The sequence below is a fragment of the Pollachius pollachius genome, assembly GCF_949987615.1.
Source record: "Pollachius pollachius genome assembly, chromosome: 10".
Classification (NCBI taxonomy): Eukaryota; Metazoa; Chordata; class Actinopteri; order Gadiformes; family Gadidae; genus Pollachius; species Pollachius pollachius.
This window is the reverse complement of record NC_136943.1, coordinates 24297559-24319365: the sequence shown is the minus strand read 5'-3', so window position 1 is coordinate 24319365 and position 21807 is coordinate 24297559. Positions and strand designations below refer to the sequence as shown.

At 43.6% G+C, this 21807-nt stretch overlaps 1 protein-coding gene and 2 long non-coding RNA genes across 5 annotated transcripts; 2 read left to right on the top strand and 1 right to left on the bottom strand.

The window, feature by feature from the left end:
• Positions 1-2473: 2473 nt before the first annotated feature.
• On the top strand, positions 2474-3115 carry LOC307081172. Its single transcript, XR_013812128.1, has 3 exons — positions 2474-2588; positions 2712-2874; positions 3051-3115. It is a non-coding gene; the product is annotated as an uncharacterized lncRNA (long non-coding RNA).
• Positions 3116-3687: 572 nt separating this feature from the next.
• Positions 3688-4091, top strand: LOC307081717. The gene is made up of 3 exons (XR_013812163.1): positions 3688-3739; positions 3841-3876; positions 4041-4091. It is a non-coding gene; the product is annotated as an uncharacterized lncRNA (long non-coding RNA).
• A 5574-nt stretch (positions 4092-9665) lies between these two features.
• On the bottom strand, positions 9666-15170 carry LOC307081379 (uncharacterized protein). Of its 3 annotated transcripts, none has more exons than XM_079744537.1 (17): positions 14438-15170; positions 14183-14333; positions 13713-13796; positions 13424-13634; positions 13150-13322; positions 12953-13051; positions 12633-12865; positions 12342-12520; positions 12161-12254; positions 11672-12016; positions 11398-11515; positions 11223-11314; positions 11024-11141; positions 10748-10843; positions 10442-10630; positions 10077-10229; positions 9666-9972 (listed from the first exon to the last, which is right to left on the bottom strand). In XM_079744537.1, the coding sequence occupies exons 1-17, from the start codon at positions 14534-14536 to the stop codon at positions 9761-9763; spliced, it is 2646 nt and encodes an 881-aa protein (XP_079600663.1). In that variant the 5' UTR covers positions 14537-15170; the 3' UTR covers positions 9666-9760. The 3 variants fall into 3 exon arrangements, with proteins under 3 accessions (XP_079600663.1, XP_079600662.1, XP_079600661.1); XM_079744536.1 differs by having other exon boundaries at positions 13424-13796; positions 14438-14493; positions 14915-15170; XM_079744535.1 differs by having other exon boundaries at positions 13424-13796.
• Positions 15171-21807: the final 6637 nt, after the last annotated feature.

The window sequence follows — 21807 nt, the reverse complement described above, 5'->3', positions numbered from 1 at the left end:
ATGTATTGTAATGTTATTCTTGTCAAACAGCGTGTGGGGCGAATCATTAGGTCAGCTGGGGGAGGGCCTTGGAAGAACAGGAGGGTGGGGGCCTGCACGCGAGTGAGACCGTGTTGCCGGGGTAACCGGGGTTTGTTTGGGTCCGGTTTTCAGCTGTTGGTTTCAATGTTGTTACAATGTTACGGGTTTCAGTGACCTGGTTTTTGGTCCATTAAAACTACCTTCAACTAATGACTCGACATGATTATGTCACCGGCGAGGTCGTTACACTATAAAGAAACACGTCATCTCAAGCGGGAGAGAAAGTTTGCGGTGCTGGTTTGTGTCACCAACCCAGCAACCCAGTCGCCAAGAAAAAACGTTGACAGTGCACGTTTCCATGAACACTGGATACGTAGCATTTCAACGTAAAAAATAGCGTGTTATACCTACAGTATCCACGTGTGCCGCTGTGGAGGCGGGTTTCGGGGTTTGGGACACGATTGTTTAGGGGGGGGGGGAGACTGTTGTTGACCGGGGAGGGGGGGGGGGGGGGAGACACGTTTGTTGAGGGGGGGGGGACACACGATTGTAGGGGGGGGGGGGGGGGGGGAACACACCAACCCAGCAACCCAGTCGCCAAGAAAAAACGTTGACGGTGCACGTTTCCATGAACACTGGATACGTAGCATTTCAACGTAAAAAATAGCGTGTTATACCTACAGTATCCACGTGTGCCGCTGTGGAGGCGGGTTTCGGGGTTTGGGACAGGATTGTTTAGGGGGGGGGGGGGGGGAGACTGTTGTTGACCGGGGAGGGGGGGGGGGGGGGGGGGGGGGAGACACGTTTGTTGAGGGGGACGACGACACACGATTGTAGGGGGGGGGACACACGTTAGTTGAAGGGGGGGGGGGGGGGGGACACGTTTGTTGAGGGGGGGAGACACGTTTGTATCCTAACAACAAAACAAGTTAACAAAAGCCCCATTTGTCAACTGAGAACCCCAATTCCCAGAATCCCCCGCGGCTCCGGAACACAGCGTAGCTTATATTAATCTTTATTATCTGAATGGGAAATGCAATATTTTAGGACAGATACACCATTAAACGCGTTTCTAATGACATTTCTTGCGAGAAATGTACATTTTCCTTACATAATCTTCAGTCAGTGAATGTGTATGATCTTTATTAATCTTTATTATCTGAATGGGAAATGCAATATTTTAGGACAGATACACCATTAAACGCGTTTCTAATGACTTTTCTAGCGAGAAATGTACATTTTCCTTACATAATCTTCAGTCAGTGAATGTGTATGATCTTTATTAATCTTTATTATCTGAATGGGAAATGCAATATTTTAGGACCGATTCACCGTTAAACGTGTTTCTAATAACATTTCTAGCGAGAAATATACTTTTTACTTGCATAATCTTTAGTCAGTGATTGTGTCTGATCTTTAGTTTTATAGTTATTAGGATTTGATCGGCTCGCTCGCATGTTTCAACGACGTCAGGTTGCTTTCGCTAAACTAGCAGCTCACGTGCTTCCTGCGTTTGTGTTATTAAACTGTTACTTTATGTAACTTTTAATGATATCATCTTGTTAGAAACACGTATATCTGAGAGCCAACCCAGTCGCCAAAAGCATACGTTGACAGTGTACTTTTCGTGAACACTGGATTACGTCGCATTTCAACATAAAATAGCGTGTTATACACACTCACACACACGCACGCACACGCACAGACACACACACACACACACGCACGCACGCACACACACACACACGCACACGGTCGTGCGCAGGAGCACGCAATCGCGTGACACCGGGTTGAAAGAAAGACGTCAACTCTGGAGTGACCGAAAATTTGCGGTGCTGGTTTGTGTGACGTAAGTTCAACTATGATTGACTGCTATTTAAAAACGGTTGAATGCTTGAAATACTAAGATTATGGAGTTGATAGTGCAAATAATTATATTGCCGTTGTCAAAGAATATTAACAGGTATTAACAGCTAATAACAGATAACAAAAGCGTTGCTTCATAGGCTAATGTAGGCCTACGTCGCCACCTGTCCCTCGGGTAGGCTAGCTAGTTCGTTAGTAATTGAAATTGAACAATGAGAAAGGCTTAGATAAGTACCATACACAGCATCATGTTAGAAGGTAATTTACACAATGTAGTCGGCTGTTTGTAAAAAATAGTTTGTTTTTAGTGATTTACTTTTTTCTCCCTGCAGCTTCAAATAAGCATCATACATCTTAACTATCTCTCTGCCAATGCTAATATTTTACATCTATAATCTTTCTTATCTATCTACTATCTGTGTATCTAATCTGTTTTGTTTATCTGTCTATTCGGTTTGTCTGTGTCTTTGTAAATTAGGTAATCTTTCAATATGTCAGGCAGCACATGTAAAACATGCCCCTCCTGCAAAACCATTCTGCCTTGCGCTAAAAAGGTTTGCAGGCACTGCAAAATGGTCCAGCCTGTAAAGGAACGCCTCAAAATTGCCTTGAGAAAATTTGAGGCTAAGCGGGAAGAGTGGGCGTCTTCCCGCAAGAAGAACCACAACATGGCTGTTGTCAAGCAGGAAATGTTCCTCCTGGTATGTAAACAATTCAGATTAATTATGTTCTACCTTTAACTGTCTGAATCACTATTGCTTTGAATAGTAGGTCTTTTTTGATTACTACAGGCAAAACATTAACATGCTGTGATTTCCTTACAGCTCGAAAAGCTTCAAGCAGCAGGATATAAACCTGTCCTGCTGCTTGGAAAAGCCACTAAAAAGAGCCATGTGGTCAAGGTGTTCACACCTCGTTGCACCTTGGCCACATTTGCGGAGGAGTCCCTCAAAAAAATGGGCTCCATCCATGAGTACATTTGTCAAGGTATGATTCTTTATTTTTATAAATTCCACACACCTTCTGCTTTGTTTACCAAAATACTAACTGCATCTTGTTATTTGTCCACCACATTCATTTTTATCATGGAACTATTGCTACAATTTTTTTGGTTGCCATTTGCAATTTAATAACCCTTTGCAACACTTTTCAAACTTGCACAGGATGGACCCCTTTTGCAAGTGGGACTGCAGAGGGGCCAGAAGAGGGCAGGGGGACCACTCAGGTGAAGACATACAGGAATATCTATGACAATTAAAGAGGCTAATCCTATATATTGTTATATACTGCATATATACTCCAATATATTATGCTACAAATTACAATATACTAAGTCAGCTGTATAAGTGCTAACCTCTTTTCATGTTTGTTTATGGTTATTTATGTGTATAGATGTGTATAGATCTGTATGGTCTTAATTTCATATTTTTTAAAACTGAATTTACACTTGCACTGTTGAAGTTCCACTGTTGGACTTTGAGTGAGTGTTATCTTATGTCATCTTAGATGGACATGGACATGGGAGAGGTGGAGGACAGGGCCGTGCAGGTGGAGGAGGGGGAGGAGGTGGCCCTGCAGGTGGAGGAGGGGGAGGAGGTGGCCCTGCAGTTGGAGGAGGTGGCCCTGCAGGTGGAGGAGGGGGAGGAGGTGGCCCTGCAGTTGGAGGAGGTGGCCCTGCAGGTGGAGGAGGTGGAGGAGGTGGCCCTGCAGGTGGAGGAGGTGGCCCTGCAGGTGGAGGAGGTGGCCCTGCAGGTGGAGGAGGGGGCCCTGCAGGTGGAGGAGGGGGCCCTGCAGGTGGAGGAGGGGGCCCTGCAGGTAGAGGAGGTGGCCCACCCGGACACGGAAGGACCAGGTATGGATTTTTCAATTAAAGCATGCATGAGAAGGTACTAAGTGTCATACAAATAAACATCATTGCCTGAATGAGTAATATTTTATTTTCCATTCCAACAGCGGTCTCTACTGTGCAGAGGAAGCGGAGGAGAAAAGGTATGTTCAGAATGTCTGTACAGATGGAATTGCTAATTGACTACTATTCTTTTCACCATAGCATTACATTTATTGTAGTTATTTTGGAAAAAGGACTGTAATAAGAATGTTGGTTATGACCATTTGAGTCTTTGTTTGAATACCTCAACATTTCTTTCCTACAGAGCATCACAGCCAGAAGGGGCTTGAAAAAAGGAACAAGACTTTACCGAAGAGTAAGATGAAATAGTTTGTAACGATCAGAGCACTGACAAACCCTTTACACAATTTATAATTATGGAATTGTAAATTATTCTCCTGTGTATTCATAGCAGCGATTACAGCATTAATACAGTATTAATAATTACTGTTATTGATTTTATATTTGCGGTATTTTATATTTGCCAGTGGATAAGCATAGATGGTTTTGTTGTGAAAAACATGTTTTTTATATTTTCAGATTGCCCCTACCATATTGGTCGTGACTCCTTCGAAATAAGGGGTTACGGGAAGGAGAGGATGAGAAAGGTTTGACAGACCCATAAAGACCCAGCAAAAACACATGCGTGATTAACTGTAGGAATGACATTCTCGCTGATTGATCATGAGCATGCATATTAAGTGCATACTGTAAATGTAATTTACTCATGTATACAAGTAATTTGCATAAATATTTTGGAATAGTACCGTCAATGCATTTTGTCTATCAAACTCATAGGCTAACACTGAATTTATTATCTTACTAATGAATTTATGGTTCCTTTCCTTGATAGGGCATTAAAGAAGTCCTTGTTGATTGGCAGCCTTGCCCAGTTTGGTATGAATTTAATTTGGTTTCTTTCTGTTTCACTGGTTTTTTTTAAACCACTTCATTGCTTTTCCGAGTATTCTATATTATACCATATTATTTTGCACCATCTTGGTGCAAAATAGCTGCTGCTATTTTAACGTTTAACAGTAGTTCTTCCACCAAACACACTTGCCAACCAGATTTCCTATCAAGTGGTTTCATCATTCCCTTTCTTATGTGTCATACACTATTACATTATTAGATCTTGAATTATTAGAAAATGACTTGAAAGTGTGGTATTGCTCAAGAACAAAAATGTGCAAAGATTGGGCTTGATTTGTAATTGCCTTTATAGATGAGAATCAATATAAAGTAGGTATATACTGTGTGTTATGTAAGTGGAGTTCGACCAATCATCACAAAACGGTTCATTGATATATTATTTGTTCTCTTTTCAGTGGGAAGGAGTGGGCCAGGTCCTGGCAGCCAAAAGATTTGAATTAGTCCCCCTGCCCTCTTCAAATAAAAACATATTTTCAGTCTTTCTAGAATGTGGTGCTACTCCTGATACATGATTGCCCTGCCATTCAAATGTGGTCACTAAGAGCTTAATGACACACACACACATATATATATATATATATATATATATATATATATGTATGGACACAACAGTTAATATAAATATGAATTCCAGTCTGTAGGCAGTACATGGTGGGTAAAGTTAAAGTAACTCAAAAGTTGTGGGCTGAAGGGTCTCTAGCTAATAGAGTAGTAGCAGCAATTAATTGAGTATTTAATCCATTCAATGTATTTAAGATATGCATCCAGGTGTAATTGCAAATGGCTATATTGTATAGAAAATATTGATTTTAAACATACAAGTGCAAGCAGGGCCTACTGAATGTCAATTTAGTCACAACAGATTATTAAAATATTGTGCTGATAGATCTTTATTCAACACCAAAACACCAGATTCTCTTGGATGATTAAGTTAGCTGCTACGTCAAACCAACCATGGTGTGGTGGTGGTTTCATATATGTGAAAGGGCATTCAAATATAGCCTACTACAATAATAATAATAATACATTTTATTTGTAAATCACTTTTCATAAAAATAATCTCAAAGTGCTACAACAAAACACGAAGGGCAATAACACAATAAAATAAATAATAATCTAAGGACCATAGGTGTTATAGGGTGTACCGATGAGAAGGCTGTTACAGTAATCAAGCCTGGAGGGGATTAAGGCGTGGACGAGTTTCTCTGCGTCAGAGAAGGTGAGGATTGGGCAGAGTTTTGATCAATGATCAATTAGGAGGCCGAAGCCCTAAAGGACAACCCTGTCTCATGAAAATTACGTTCCCAGAGAACTATTCGGCATTCTCAATTACGTTTGTCTGAAAACGTATTTTGTCTCGACAGAAAAACATGGTGGCTAAGCCTATGATGGTTGCTATGGACGCTGAAACTAGCAGCCCGAATGCCGTTTAAAGCATGGAAATAAAACCATTGTCTTTGCTGATTATGTTATTTTATGGAACCGTGTAATGATGTTATTTTTCCACACATAAACACAGAACAGTCTGTTCAACCCGGTATCACGCCAAGGCGTGAAATAGATACATTGGTCCACCTCGCAAGGAGTGTTCAGTGTCACGCTATGCCTGACCAAAGCGTGAAGAGATACACGTTTCTTCCGCCCATCTAAATGAATGGAGGAATAGCACCAATAGGGGTCGATACGTTCTCCCAGCATTTGGGGGAAATGGTTACGTATATATATATATATATATTAGATTAGATTAGAAAACTTTATTTATCCCAAAATGGGCAATTTCGTTCACAGTTTCCAGTCTCACATAATAGATTACTTAATAAATACAATAAATAGCAATAGGAGGTAGACAAAAACATATATCAAAGGCAGTCCAACACACACATTTAACTCACAATTCATTTCAGCCCGTCAGTAACAACCACCCTGCCCCCGGAAACACCCAGCAACACTGGTGTGCTCTCCACCTACTCCTTACTTTTGTCATCATTTAGTAACCTGATGGTTGCAGGGATAAAAGAGTGGGAGTACCTCATTGTTCTTGTCCTGATTGAACAGTAGCGCCGCCCTGAAGGCATTAGGCATATATATATATATATATATATATATATATATATATATATATATATATATATATCCAATATTTTAGGACAGATTGACCATTAAACGTGTTTCTAATAACATTTCTAGCGAGAAATATACTTTTTACTTGCATAATCTTCAGTCAGTGAATGTGTCTGATCTTTTGTTCGATAGTTAGTTTTATGGTCTCCCTAGCATGTTTCAAAGACGTCAGGTTGCTAGGGACGCGACGATCTAGTTGTGGGCCAGCAGAGGGTAACATTTATACCGAATTTGGCCTGTAACCAAATGTATGATATGCTATATGTATAGCCTAGTTTATATGTTATAAATATTTGTTATATGGTCTGGTTATACCTGAACTTGGTTAAAGATGTTCAATGGTCAGATACAGATCATGTTATAACGATAATTGAATAAAAGTTATGGTCTACTTATAGATAGAATATTACACGACGTAATAATTGTATACATATAATAGCCTATATTTTAATATTAAATTAATTAATTACAATAACGGCTTTAAACATGTGACATGCCTACGTTTTTTGGGCCTTTTCTTTTCAATGGGCCTGCGTCAACGTCACGTGACTCTCGGCAAACCACGTTGGTTAAAGACGGCAATGGAGCTTGGTTAGGAAATAGAAAGATATACCATGAAAATATCTTCCCGTAACGGGGCAAACAAGGTGTCATTTGTCATCTACGTTTCGAGGCGATTGCAACGGTGCCATGCATGACCATATTTGACTATGTTTCAGGGTAGTAATTAGCTGTCGATTTTGGAGGCCTTTATAGATAATAACCAGCTATAGATTTGCTACCCGATGGAGTTTTCTGACAAATTACATGTTATTTAGCATCTACATTAGCAGCTGAGTCCAATGAGATCAAGCTCGACCTTGTGCCACACAGAGATCATGCCCTAGACCATAGGTGTACCATGTAAAATACAGGGGCCATGTAGTGTAGGGGGCCGTGTAGGGCCGTGGAGTGTCATGCTTTGTGTCATTGGACTCAGCTCAATGTGTAGATGCTAAATAACATGTCATTTGTCACAAACTTTTATCGGGAAGCAAATCAATAGCTGGTCATTATTGATTAAGGCCTCCAATTTCGACAGCTAATTACTACCATTAAACATGTTTGAATGTGTTCATGTGTGGCACCGTTGCAATCGCCTGGAAGCGTAGATATTGAAGGACATCTTGTTTGCCCTCTTACGCACCGGCCCTACAAGAAATTACTCAGCAAGTGCTCCATCTTGTTGCACCTCACCCAGCGGCTCGCTTACAAGATTTTGGTCTGAAGTTCTACCCAAACCTACACCCTAGCCATCCAACATGCATATCTGAGAATCAGGCCTCTCTTTAATAATGACAAAAAGTTATGAGAGAAACACACATTAACTTTTTGTTATCTCATAAGCGGCGTGGTGCCGGCTCCTTTTGACCTTTTGACCCCCGACTTCAAAAACGTGGCCACAGGCCAGCTGTGTCTACACACCTTTAGCCACAAATGTACACCTCCATCCCACAAAAAATGGGGACTAGAAACTAACCTCTGTCTTATGTACATTTACTGTACTGTTGGAGGTCACGCCCCTTTGCCGACCTTTTCGAGATAGCTAGGGATGCTAAAATGTTTACACACATTTCCCGGGGCCCCGTGTACGACATATCCGAGATTTGGAGTTCTAGCCCTTAGAGAAAAAAAGTTTTCCCAAATGGAGTGTCATTTGGACAAAGCCCCTCAGAAGTGTAGCCTGCAAGACCTAATGGTTCAGAATGTGGTGGAAAAACAGTTTTTGAGATAGGAAGGTCCTACCGCCCTGAAATTTTAATACCTTGTTCTAGGGCCTAACTGGGACCTCCGCACCGAAACTTGGCCCGGTCGGACCCCGAGGGCAGGAAGGGGGGGCCCTTCCTGTCCGAGACTTGGCCCGGTCAGACCCCGAGGGCAGGCCCCCCCTTCCTGCCCTCGGGGTCCGACCGGGCCAAGTTTCGGTGCGGAGGTCCCAGTTAGGCCCTAGAATAAGGTATTAAAATTTCAGGGCGGTAGGACCTTCCTATCTCAAAAACTTTTTCCACCACATTCTGAACCATTAGGTCTTGCAGGCTACACTTCTGAGGGGCTTTGTCCAAATGACACTCCATTTGGGAAAACTTTTTTTCTCTAAGGGCTAGAACTCCAAATCTCGGATATGTCGTACACGGGGCCCCGGGAAATGTGTGTAAACATTTTAGCATCTCTAGCTATCTCGAAAAGGTGGAAAAAGGGGCGTGACCTCCAACAGTAGAGTAAATGTATATGACAGAGGTTATGTTTCTAGTCCCCATTTACTGTGGGATGTAGGTGTACATTTGTGGCTTAAGGTGGGTAGACACAGCTGGCCTGTGGACACGTTTTTGAAGTCTGGGGTCAAAAGGTCAAAAGGAGCCGGCACCACACCGCTTATGAGATAACAAAAAGTTAATGTGCATTTCTCTCATAACTTGTCCTTAAAGTGACTGTCAACGTATGCTTTTGGCGACTGGGTTGCCATACCACAAAGGTTCAAAGTAGTTTTTCATCAACCCCCAAACCTTGACATTCTTTTTCATTATAACAAGATATTTCTCGAATCTCATCCACTTCTGAAATTGTATATATGAATGAAATTCATAGTATCCGCGTTTACATGGCACATCTGATCCGCATAGATTTCTATGCGTCATAGATCTCTTCCTAAAATGTGATCCGAATGTACTGTATACATGGCAGTAACAAAAGTGTCCGTTAAGTCTCGTGCATAGAAATCTATGCGGAACAGATGTGTCCATGTCAATAAGGCTAGTGAGGTTATAGCACTATTTATTCTCACCCACCCCATCTTGAATTGAAGAGATAGATTTTTTTATTTTTTTATTTTAAACATAGCAATAACAATGATCATTTGTGTACATCAAGCGAGGCACGAAACCACACCATCAACTAAGTTGCTTGTTCTCTTGCATCTTCCTCATCCTCGCTGGTGTCTGGACTGACCAGGCCCATCGGATCACATTCCTCTTCCTCACAAACATCAAGGAGGACAGAGGCCAATGGACCTAGAGCAGTCTTATACCGCTGCAGGACCATTTGATGTCGTTCTTCCACTTCCGCAAGTCTTCTTGCCAAGAGACAGTGAAGTCCATTTTCATCTTCTACAAGTAGAGGACAGAAAACCCAACGACGTTAATATATATTGAAACATCCCCCACTAATTGAATACATTAAATGGGATCCCCAAAACTTGTCTTTAACTTACCGTATCTTGCAAGCTCCGTCTTGAGGGCCACTCCCAGGTTCTGCAACCACGTACAGTGCTGGGCCATCTCCAACACCAGGATAGGGAGCTCCTCTTCCAGCCGTGTTTTCAGCATTTCCTGGTCGTGCAGTCGTTTCTTGACCCCGATTGTTACTAATGATCCAAAATATTAAGATCAATACATGAGTATCTGGCATAACATTTAGCAATGCAACCATAATGGAAACAGAATTTAGAAATGATGTTTCTTTCCCAAAATCGTTTTATATATTACAAAACCACCATTATATTTAATATATCATTTCAGGATAGTTCACTATTCCGATATACTGCATGACATTTTAAAAGCATTGAAAAATGCATACCACTGCCATAGTCCTCCCATGGCCATATTGCGCCAGTGCTCTGTCCAGCCAAAGAGTGGTCAACCAAGGCCACATCAATCCTTTTGGAGAGGTCTGCAACAAGACTGTTGTATTTATCAATCTCCTGGAGAAGGCGCTTTTTGTCTTCCGTCAACTTTCTTCGGAGACGATGGCGAAGCTTGTTGCTGTCTAGATTGTTTAGGAGAAACGTAATATGCAGACACAAAAACCTTGTATAGGTTATATTAAAAACAATATAGATACATTGTTAGGTATACCGGATAACTCAAGAAAAAGCCTACATACCATTCTGACGGTAGAGGGTTTGTTTCTGTTGCTTTAGACCCAGATGGAGACCCTCAATGGACTGCTGGAGAACGTGCAGACCCGTTACTGGGGTCTCTGTAGATATCCGTTAGGGTGAAATTAAGCTCAGTGTACTGTATTCTATACAATGCAACCGAGTTTTCTAGATTTTTGCAGCACTAATGCTTCACTGATTGTGTATTATTTTGATTACCGTTTGAACACAAATGTCTGTAAGGAAACTGCAAAAAGGCATGTATATTGTTCTGTCCTCACCGCTCTCTGCCCATTCCTTGACTTCAGCAATCCACTGTACAGCCATTGCATTTGAGCACTGCAGGTCCTTCTGCAGTTGTGACAGCCTCTCTGCCTCTTCTTCTGCCCTTTTAGATGTCTAAAATATTTACAATAATTACAATAGGAACTCAGTCTGCCTAACAACTGGCACAAAAACATACATGAATATGAAACATACCTTCACATATCTTGTGGAGAGGGCCTTGTGTAGCGTCTCTGCTTTGTGATGGTTCCAACCCATTGCATGCACAGTGAGCATGTCCACACGTGCTGGTATAAGGAGAATTACATTATGTTCTGCAATCTATGAGCAATATTAGATGATAGCATAAACTCAGACCAAAGTGACTTACCTGCTTTTGACATGTACTTTGTTGTCAGGGCACAACGGGAGAGGTAGCTGTTTATTTGCTCCACCTCCTCACCGGCAGTTGTGCCTGCTCCCTTCTGATTCCGACCACTCCATTTTATCTGTTGCAAGGATGGGTGGATTTGGGGTTCATTAGAGCCAATGAAGCAGTTGGAAAACGTGGACAAATATTATGGAAAAGGAATTCAGCTTAAAGCTGTCCATTCCTATAGTAACACATGGCGTATTCATTTGAAAATAACAGATAACAGACATACCTCACACTTGGTAGCATGAGCTCTTGCATGCATGATGCTCAGGAAGGGCTTCATTTCTGTGAGGCTCTTGAGAGCTGGAATGACCGAAGCAACTTTTTGTAGGTATGGCCAGTATTTGCATGCCACATCCATAGCAAAAAACTGTGCCTTGCTTGGGAGAAGCTCCCTTTGGAGATACATAGGATACGCAAATATCTCTCCTCGGTACATGTTAAGGGCTTTTAAAAGGAAGCCATGCCGACACACCGCAACCTCAACGCCTTCCTCATCCAGTTTAGAGGCCCGCCTAGAGGTCTCCCTTGCTGCTGCCCATTGAGAGTCTCCACATGTGCCTCTCCCCTTTATCTGTGAATATAGTGCATACACATATTGTTAATGTAATTCACGACAAAAGAGTAGGGAGTATGGAATACTTCTAGAAGTCCAGGAAATGCAATGATTCCTTTAGTAACAGAACTATTTGAGTGTTTAAACTTAGCTTAAACTTACATTCTTCACCGCCATCTGTATTGTGTTGACAAAATCAGACACCTCACTGTCTTTGGCTAGAAATAGCCCATCAAAAAAGGGAGTGTCATTAGATCTAGGGGAAAAATATATAACATCCATTACCTACTCTTGTTGTCACTTACAGTCACGACTCAATTACCACAGAGAACTTAAAGTGCACCTTCCAGTATGGCCAAAGCGATAAAGCTTCCTGTTGCCATCTGCTGACACTGCTACCATTTCAGGTGTGCAGGCAGGGCAGGTGAAAGGGGTATCACAGCAGAGCTGGTCTTTCTCAAAGGAGGCGTATGCAAACTCAAGAAAGCTCCTCTGCAGGGCATCCCCGTTGATCTGTCCAGACTAGAAAGTATATCAGAATATGGAAAACATTTTTGAGATAGTCAAAAAAAAAATAAAAAAATTGCTGACAATATTGGTGAGCATAATAAATAGTATTGCTGATGTCACTTACTCTTCCTGCACACAGTGTGCGATGTTCCAGCATTTTTGCAAGGGCTTGCCTGGAGAATCCAGGTGAGATCAACTTCAGCTCCTGAAAGGTGTTGAGGAGGTCCACCGTGTAGATTGTGGAAGCATTTGCAGAAGCTGGCCAATATCCACTCCTGACTAGGTCTCTCACATCAGGGGCCCACTGCTGCAGGCATGTTTGGCACACATAACGTGGCAAATGCAAATCATAACGCCCTAACGAAAAAAACAACATTAGTCATAATCATTGACACATATTGTATATTAGACTAACAGAAGTCTAAATAGAGAACTGGTTTCTACCATTGATGGTAATCAAGATGACTGGTTTCCCAGCTTCCACTGTGAAGCTAGGGACCTGGCAGGTGCAGTGCTGTGCTGGCATTGTGGGTAAAATGCGATCTGTCGAAAAGAAAAGTGAACATTCTGTATATGGCAGCAGACTGAATAAACAAGATAAGGATCAGGAAGTCTAGACAGGTAGATTTGTCAGACCTTACCTTGCTCATGTGTGGCATATATTCCAGTCTCTCCTCTTGAGATACATGTGGATGGGGGAAAGGCTTTAAAGAAGCCATCCACCACGCTGTCCCTGTTGTGGAGTGGCCGTTTGCTGTGGTTATGCATGTCGCAGGCCCCACAAAACCACTGCTCCGGAAGGCACTCTCTGCACCTAAGCAGACAAAACACTCAAGTCAAGTCACTCAATTTATATGATATACTTTTTTTAGTGTACATAGATACATTCTATTATTTGATTGATGAACATCCAACCTTATAACAGCCGGCTTGTGGCAGAAGCAACACAATGGCTTGCCAACAGCCTCAGATTCCAAAAGGCATCTGAGGTGGTACGGCCGTGCTTCCTCCCAACGGTCAGAGGCTTTCTGCTGCCTAACAGACCACGATGATGCTGCGCTTCTCTCAGGCTCAGCAGGACAGGGGCTTGAATCCAGTAAGGCAGAAAGCCTCTCCATGTTTTGTTCTGCAAATAAAATATAACCAAATGATCTACATTCTATATACAGTATTTGGATTTCAGAATTAAACACTGTATATTTACCAAACATCTCTTGAGGATTTTGCTGTGCTCTGGGTAAGGGCAAGGAATCCTCTGAAGGAAGTGCCAACACCTCAGTGTCCATGCCTGTTAAACAGTACATGACAGATTAATATATCTCTACGGCAGACACTCAAGTGCTTGCACTGCTGCAAGAAACTCATTTGACAGTAAGTACGTCAATCAAACGGTCGTACGGCACTCCCTCTCCCCCGCTCCCATGTACTTGTACTTGGAATGGGTAGAGTCAGCGTTGAAGGAGAGGGGGTAGGACCATTTGAGTTGTGTATTTTCAAAATCTGCTGGCGTTTCGCAAATCCCATACCCAACCTTTAACAGTCCAAATGTTACAAATCGACTTTGACCCACGGGAACGAAAAATCGAATAATAGAAAATTCTGACCCATCCCTAATTGCCATGGGTAATTGTTTGTCACCAAATTAAACTAATCTGAATTTGCACATAAACAAACCTGTAGTTAGGCCACTCCATCGGTCTGCACGGCCTGTATGGCCCGCACGGCCTCCACGTCTCCCTCTGGCCTTGCCGCGTCCGCTCCGTTTGGTTGAGCTCCGTGGTGAATCCCCTCCAGATCTTGCCCGATTGACATTCTCCGCAGCCTCCTGTGTGTTTAAGTCCAACATCTTGTTAGACGGAGTTTCTGAGGTACTGAAACATTCATTTCATGTACAAGTTCAAGTTCAGTTAATGTACAAAAGGTTGTTACCATGGCTTCTGCAAGGAATTGGTCATGCATCAACCCAACGGCAAGGTGTCTTCCTTCTGTGCGGGGGTCACGGAGATCCAGGTCAAACAACTTGTCCATAGCAACACGAGAGAAAAGTTACAGCGATAGAATGAATAGAACTACTGCCGACAATCGATCTTGAGAATGCTTGTAAGATTAGCAGTCCTATCTATATGTCGCTCGAGAGCAGCGTCATAGAGCTCGTAAGTTCGCCCCTTCCGGTAGGCCCCTCATGGGACCTCTGAGATCGAAAAATATGAATGGGTTTCAATGGAGAGAAAGTAATTATTTTCTGGTCCCCGTCTTTATATGTGCTGGATTACACATATGTATACGTAGCGGAAGAGTCGGAGCCAGGCTGAGCCAAAGTCGGCGCATTTTCCACATAGCCTGCATTAATAGAGTCATTTTTTAGTTTTTATAGTTTTTTATAGCTGCTAGGCGTAAAGAGTTCACCTTTCAAAGCGGGATGTTTATTGCGGGGGAGGAGCCACGGCGGCAGTCGTGATCGTAATTTCCGGTTAGTGCACCACGGAGTACTCGATTTGGAACAGCACTCACATCTGAAAAATTAACGTAGTAGATAGTACGGATAGTATACTTCCTTTAAGTATACTCATGGAAGTACAGGTATTGGAACACGGCAGCCTTAACAGCATAGCCTATTTGTATAATAAGGGAAATAATTACTTTTCCAAAGCCAAAACTTACTTTATTTTTCAAGTTTTACAAAGAAGAAATCTAAAAATCTTTGTACAAGATACTGTGTGTGTGTGTGTGTGTGTGTATGTGTGTGTGTGTGTGTGTGTGTGTGTGTGTGTGTGTGTGTGCGCGCGCGTGTGTGTCTGTGCGTGTGCGTGCGTGTGTGTGTGTGTGTGTGTATAACACGCTATTTTATGTTGAAATGCGACGTAATCCAGTGTTCACGAAAAGTACACTGTCAACGTATGCTTTTGGCGACTGGGTTGGCTCTCAGATATACGTGTTTCTAACAAGATGATATCATTAAAAGTTACATAAAGTAACAGTTTAATAACACAAACGCAGGAAGCACGTGAGCTGCTAGTTTAGCGAAAGCAACCTGACGTCGTTGAAACATGCGAGCGAGCCGATCAAATCCTAATAACTATAAAACTAAAGATCAGACACAATCACTGACTAAAGATTATGCAAGTAAAAAGTATATTTCTCGCTAGAAATGTTATTAGAAACACGTTTAACGGTGAATCGGTCCTAAAATATTGCATTTCCCATTCAGATAATAAAGATTAATAAAGATCATACACATTCACTGACTGAAGATTATGTAAGGAAAATGTACATTTCTCGCTAGAAAAGTCATTAGAAACGCGTTTAATGGTGTATCTGTCCTAAAATATTGCATTTCCCATTCAGATAATAAAGATTAATAAAGATCATACACATTCACTGACTGAAGATTATGTAAGGAAAATGTACATTTCTCGCTAGAAATGTCATTAGAAACGCGTTTAATGGTGTATCTGTCCTAAAATATTGCATTTCCCATTCAGATAATAAAGATTAATATAAGCTACGCCGTGTTCCGGAGCCGCGGGGGATTCTGGGAATTGGGGTTCTCAGTTGACAAATGGGGCTTTTGTTAACTTGTTTTGTTGTTAGGATACAAACGTGTCTCCCCCCCTCAACAAACGTGTCCCCCCCCCCCCCCCCCCCCCCCCCCCCCCCTTCAACTAACGTGTGTCCCCCCCCCTACAATCGTGTGTCGTCGTCCCCCTCAACAAACGTGTCTTCCCCCCCCCCCCCCCCCCCCCTCCCCGGTCAACAACAGTCTCCCCCCCCCCCCCTAAACAATCGTGTCCCAAACCCCGAAACCCGCCTCCACAGCGGCACACGTGGATACTGTAGGTATAACACGCTATTTTTTACGTTGAAATGCTACGTATCCAGTGTTCATGGAAACGTGCACCGTCAACGTTTTTTCTTGGCGACTGGGTTGCTGGGTTGGTGTGTCCCCCCCCCCCCCCCCCCTACAATCGTGTGTCCCCCCCCCCCCTCAACAAACGTGTCTCCCCCCCCCCCCCCCCCTCCCCGGTCAACAACAGTCTCCCCCCCCCCCTAAACAATCGTGTCCCAAACCCCGAAACCCGCCTCCACAGCGGCACACGTGGATACTGTAGGTATAACACGCTATTTTTTACGTTGAAATGCTACGTATCCAGTGTTCATGGAAACGTGCACTGTCAACGTTTTTTCTTGGCGACTGGGTTGCTGGGTTGGTGACACAAACCAGCACCGCAAACTTTCTCTCCCGCTTGAGATGACGTGTTTCTTTATAGTGTAACGACCTCGCCGGTGACATAATCATGTCGAGTCATTAGTTGAAGGTAGTTTTAATGGACCAAAAACCAGGTCACTGAAACCCGTAACATTGTAACAACATTGAAACCAACAGCTGAAAACCGGACCCAAACAAACCCCGGTTACCCCGGCAACACGGTCTCACTCGCGTGCAGGCCCCCACCCTCCTGTTCTTCCAAGGCCCTCCCCCAGCTGACCTAATGATTCGCCCCACACGCTGTTTGACAAGAATAACATTACAATACATGCACATAGAACAACTGGCATAACGGACAACGAAATATAATGTAACACATAACACACAAACTATTTAACTGTCCCAGGGTCGCTACAATAGATTCATGGGTCTGATTCGCCGATTTCCCATGCTGATATCCCGAAAGATTCTCGGGCATCTTCGACAATTTGGCTATAGATTGTCTCATTACACGCTAAATAATATAATTATAGCCTAATTATATATATAGGTTTTGGCATAAACATAACTAGGGTGCACTGTACTATCTGCTCACACCCTTTCTGAAGCCTCTCTCTCGCTCTCTCTCTCTCTCTCTGACCCTCCCGTTCTCTTTCTCTCTCTCTCGTAGCGTTTTGTGGAGAACGTTAATTGTCTTAGAACACTCCCATTCAGAATGCATTGGTTTACATTTCGTTTTGTGTAGCACGCAAAAAGTCGGACTATCGTGCTCGGGAACACGCTTCAATAGATTAACGTTCGTGCGCAGGAGCACGCAATGGCGTGATACCGGGTTGCCTGGTTAGTACTTGGATGGGTGACCGCCTGGGAATACCAGGTGCTGTAAGCATTTTTATTTTTCTGCTCGAGATCAATGGCTGCAATGGTCTGCCGTGCCCTGATCTTTAGCGCCCACTGTTTGGGAGAATTTAAGCAACATACAGACACTGACAACGTCTCTCCAAACTCTATTTGTGAAACATGCAGACACTGTTGTGACGCCGGCAGCAGGGAGCATAAGAGGGCTGCAACGACAGTGATACATTGCAGTCTATCCCTGGTGTTGCAACGCAACATTTCTTCAAAAGATCACTCAACCGCACACGCAGCGTATTGCATTGCGTTTTGAAATGGTACTTTGAGTCTGGAATAAAGTCTTTATGCATTGCTTTCCTTCATTATGGATCTAATCATTGTTTCTGTACAAGTCCCGTCTCTGGCCACGGCAGCGCTCTCAGTCCATATGTGCTCCTGCTGTATGAAAGCTAGTATGGACCCGGTAACATTTGCGTACGGCCATACCACCCTGATCACGCCAGATCTCGTCTGATCTCGGAAGCTAAGCAGGGTCGGGCCTGGTTAGTACTTGGATGGGTGACCGCCTGGGAATCCCAGGTGCTGTAAGCATATTTATTTTTCTGCTCGAGATCAATGGCTGCAATGGTCTGCCGTGCCCTGATCTTTAGCGCCCACTGTTTGGGAGAATTTAAGCAACATACAGACACCGACAACGTCTCTCCAAACTCTATTTGTGAAACATGCAGACACTGTTGTGACGCCGGCAGCAGGGAGCATCAGAGGGCTGCAACGACAGAGATACATTGCAGTCTATCCCTGGTGTTGCAACGCTACATTTCTTCAAAAGATCACTCAACCGCACACGCAGTGTATTGCATTGCGTTTTCATATGGTACTTTGAGTATGGAATAAAGTCTTTATGCATTGCTTTCCTTCATTATGGATCTAATCATTGTTTCTGTACAAGTCCCGTCTCTGGCCACGGCAGCGCTCTCAGTCCTTTTGTGCTCCTGCTGAATAAAAGGTAGTATGGACCCGATAACATTTGCGTACGGCCATACCACCCTGATCACGCCCGATCTCGTCTGATCTCGGAAGCTAAGCAGGGTCGGGCCTGGTTAGTACTTGGATGGGTGACCGCCTGGGAATACCAGGTGCTGTAAGCATATTTATTTTTCTGCTCGAGATCAATGGCTGCAATGGTCTGCCGTGCCCTGATCTTTAGCGCCCACTGTTTGGGAGAATTTAAGCAACATACAGACACTGACAACGTCTCTCCAAACTCTATTTGTGAAACATGCAGACACTGTTGTGACGCCGGCAGCAGGGAGCATCAGAGGGCTGCAACGACAGTGATACATTGCAGTCTATCCCTGGTGTTGCAACGCTACATTTCTTCAAAAGATCACTCAACCGCACACGCAGTGTATTGCATTGCGTTTTGATATGGTACTTTGAGTATGGAATAAAGTCTTTATGCATTGCTTTCCTTCATTATGGATCTAATCATTGTTTCTGTACAAGTCCCGTCTCTGGCCACGGCAGCGCTCTCAGTCCTTTTGTGCTCCTGCTGAATAAAAGGTAGTATGGACCCGGTAACATTTGCGTACGGCCAAACCACCCTGATCACGCCCGATCTCGTCTGATCTCGGAAGCTAAGCAGGGTCGGGCCTGGTTAGTACTTGGATGGGTGACCGCCTGGGAATACCAGGTGCTGTAAGCATATTTATTTTTCTGCTCGAGATCAATGGCTGCAATGGTCTGCCGTGCCCTGATCCTTAGCGCCCACTGTTTGGGAGAATTTAAGCAACATACAGACACTGACAACTTATATCACTCCAACTCATCCAACTCCAAGGCGAGGCTGCTTCACTAAGAAAGCAACTCACCACGAGGCCTTCATTACCATGCGGTATGCCGAAGCCGGAAATGACAAACGCACAGTCGCACACACTCATCGAATGCAAAACAATCCGTTTTATCATAAACATTCAGTCACTGCAAAGATTTAAAGACTAGCCTCTTATCATAAGTTAGAATGGACCCAAAGTGTGTGATTGATACAGTCTGGTTTAGCTGTCGATTGCTCTCCCTTTTTAGTATGACTCGTTCTCAACATTACGTCATTCTTCTGTTAGGTGCACATGGCTAATTTGCATACATTCACAGGACTGGCTGGCTCCGCATGGCAAATAATAGAACATATTTAATTATCCTGGGGGAAAAGAGAATCAATTGCAAACCGCTAAAATAGTACCTACTTTGTCGTATTACATTCCGTTTTGTGATACCTAACAACATGAAATAAAATGGATAACAGTTTAAATCTGTATTAAGAACAAGCAAATTGCACACACTTGTTGGAAAATAAACCCTGCAACACGGACTTTAAAGTCTAGACATCTCCGAATTCTTTGCAACCGTTCTCCAAGGGAACACGCGTGGGCAGCGTTCAGCCCATCTGAACGAGTACTAATCATACTTACCTGGCAAGGGAGATACCATGATCAAGAAGGTGGTTCACCCATGGTGAGGCTCGGCCATTGCACTGCGGCTGTTGCTGACCCGTGCGAATTCCCCAAATGTGGGAATCTCGATTGCATAATTTCTGGTAGTGGGGGACTGCGTTCGCGCTCTCCCCTGATCATGTTGTTGTAAAGAAATAAGAGCTATGAATGACTGCTTCGCTTGACCTGCTGCAGTCCATCGCAGCGTTTGAAACGCTATGTTTCTTCAAAGGTTCACGCAAACGAGCACACACGCCAACTCGGTGTATTGCATTGCGTTTTGATATGGTACTTTGAGTCCGGAATAAAGTATTCATTCATTGCTTTCCTTCATTATTGATCTAATAATTGTTTCTGTACAAGTCTGGTCTATGGTCACGGCAGCGCTCTCAGTCCTTATGTGCTCCTGCTGTTTAAAAGCTACTTTGGATGCGGCTATACTCGCTTACGGCCATACCACCATGAACACGCCCGATCTCGTCTGATCTCGGAAGCTAAGCAGGGTCGGGCCTGGTTAGTACTTGGATGGGAGACCGCCTGGGAATACCAGGTGCTGTAAGCTTTTTTTTTTTCTGCTCGAGATCAATGGCTGCAATGGTCTGCCGTGCCCTGATCTTTAGCGCCCACTGTTTGGGAGAATTTAAGCAACATACAGACACTGACAACGTCTCTCCAAACTCTATTTGTGAAAAATGCAGACACTGTTGTGACGCCGGCAGCAGGGAGCATCAGAGGGCTGCAACGACAGAGATACATTGCAGTCTATCCCTGGTGTTGCAACGCTACATTTCTTCAAAAGATCACTCAACCGCACACGCAGTGTATTGCATTGCGTTTTGATATGGTACTTTGAGTATGGAATAAAGTCTTTATGCATTGCTTTCCTTCATTATGGATCTAATCATTGTTTCTGTACAAGTCCCGTCTCTGGCCACGGCAGCGCTCTCAGTCCTTTTGTGCTCCTGCTGAATAAAAGGTAGTATGGACCCGGTAACATTTGCGTACGGCCATACCACCCTGATCACGCCCGATCTCGTCTGATCTCGGAAGCTAAGCAGGGTCGGGCCTGGTTAGTACTTGGATGGGTGACCGCCTGGGAATACCAGGTGCTGTAAGCATATTTATTTTTCTGCTCGAGATTAATGGCTGCAATGGTCTGCCGTGCCCTGATCTTTAGCGCCCACTGTTTGGGAGAATTTAAGCAACATACAGACACCGACAACGTCTCTCCAAACTCTATTTGTGAAACATGCAGACACTGTTGTGACGCCGGCAGCAGGGAGCATCAGAGGGCTGCAACGACAGATATACATTGCAGTCTATCCCTGGTGTTGCAACGCTACATTTCTTCAAAAGATCACTCAACCGCACACGCAGTGTATTGCATTGCGTTTTGATATGGTACTTTGAGTAGGGAATAAAGTCTTTATGCATTGCTTTCCTTCATTATGGATCGAATCATTGTTTCTGTACAAGTCCCGTCTCTGGCCACGGCAGCGCTCTCAGTCCTTTTGTGCTCCTGCTGAATAAAAGGTAGTATGGACCCGATAACATTTGCGTACGGCCATACCACCCTGATCACGCCCGATCTCGTCTGATCTCGGAAGCTAAGCAGGGTCGGGCCTGGTTAGTACTTGGATGGGTGACCGCCTGGGAATACCAGGTGCTGTAAGCATATTTATTTTTCTGCTCGAGATCAATGGCTGCAATGGTCTGCCGTGCCCTGATCTTTAGCGCCCACTGTTTGG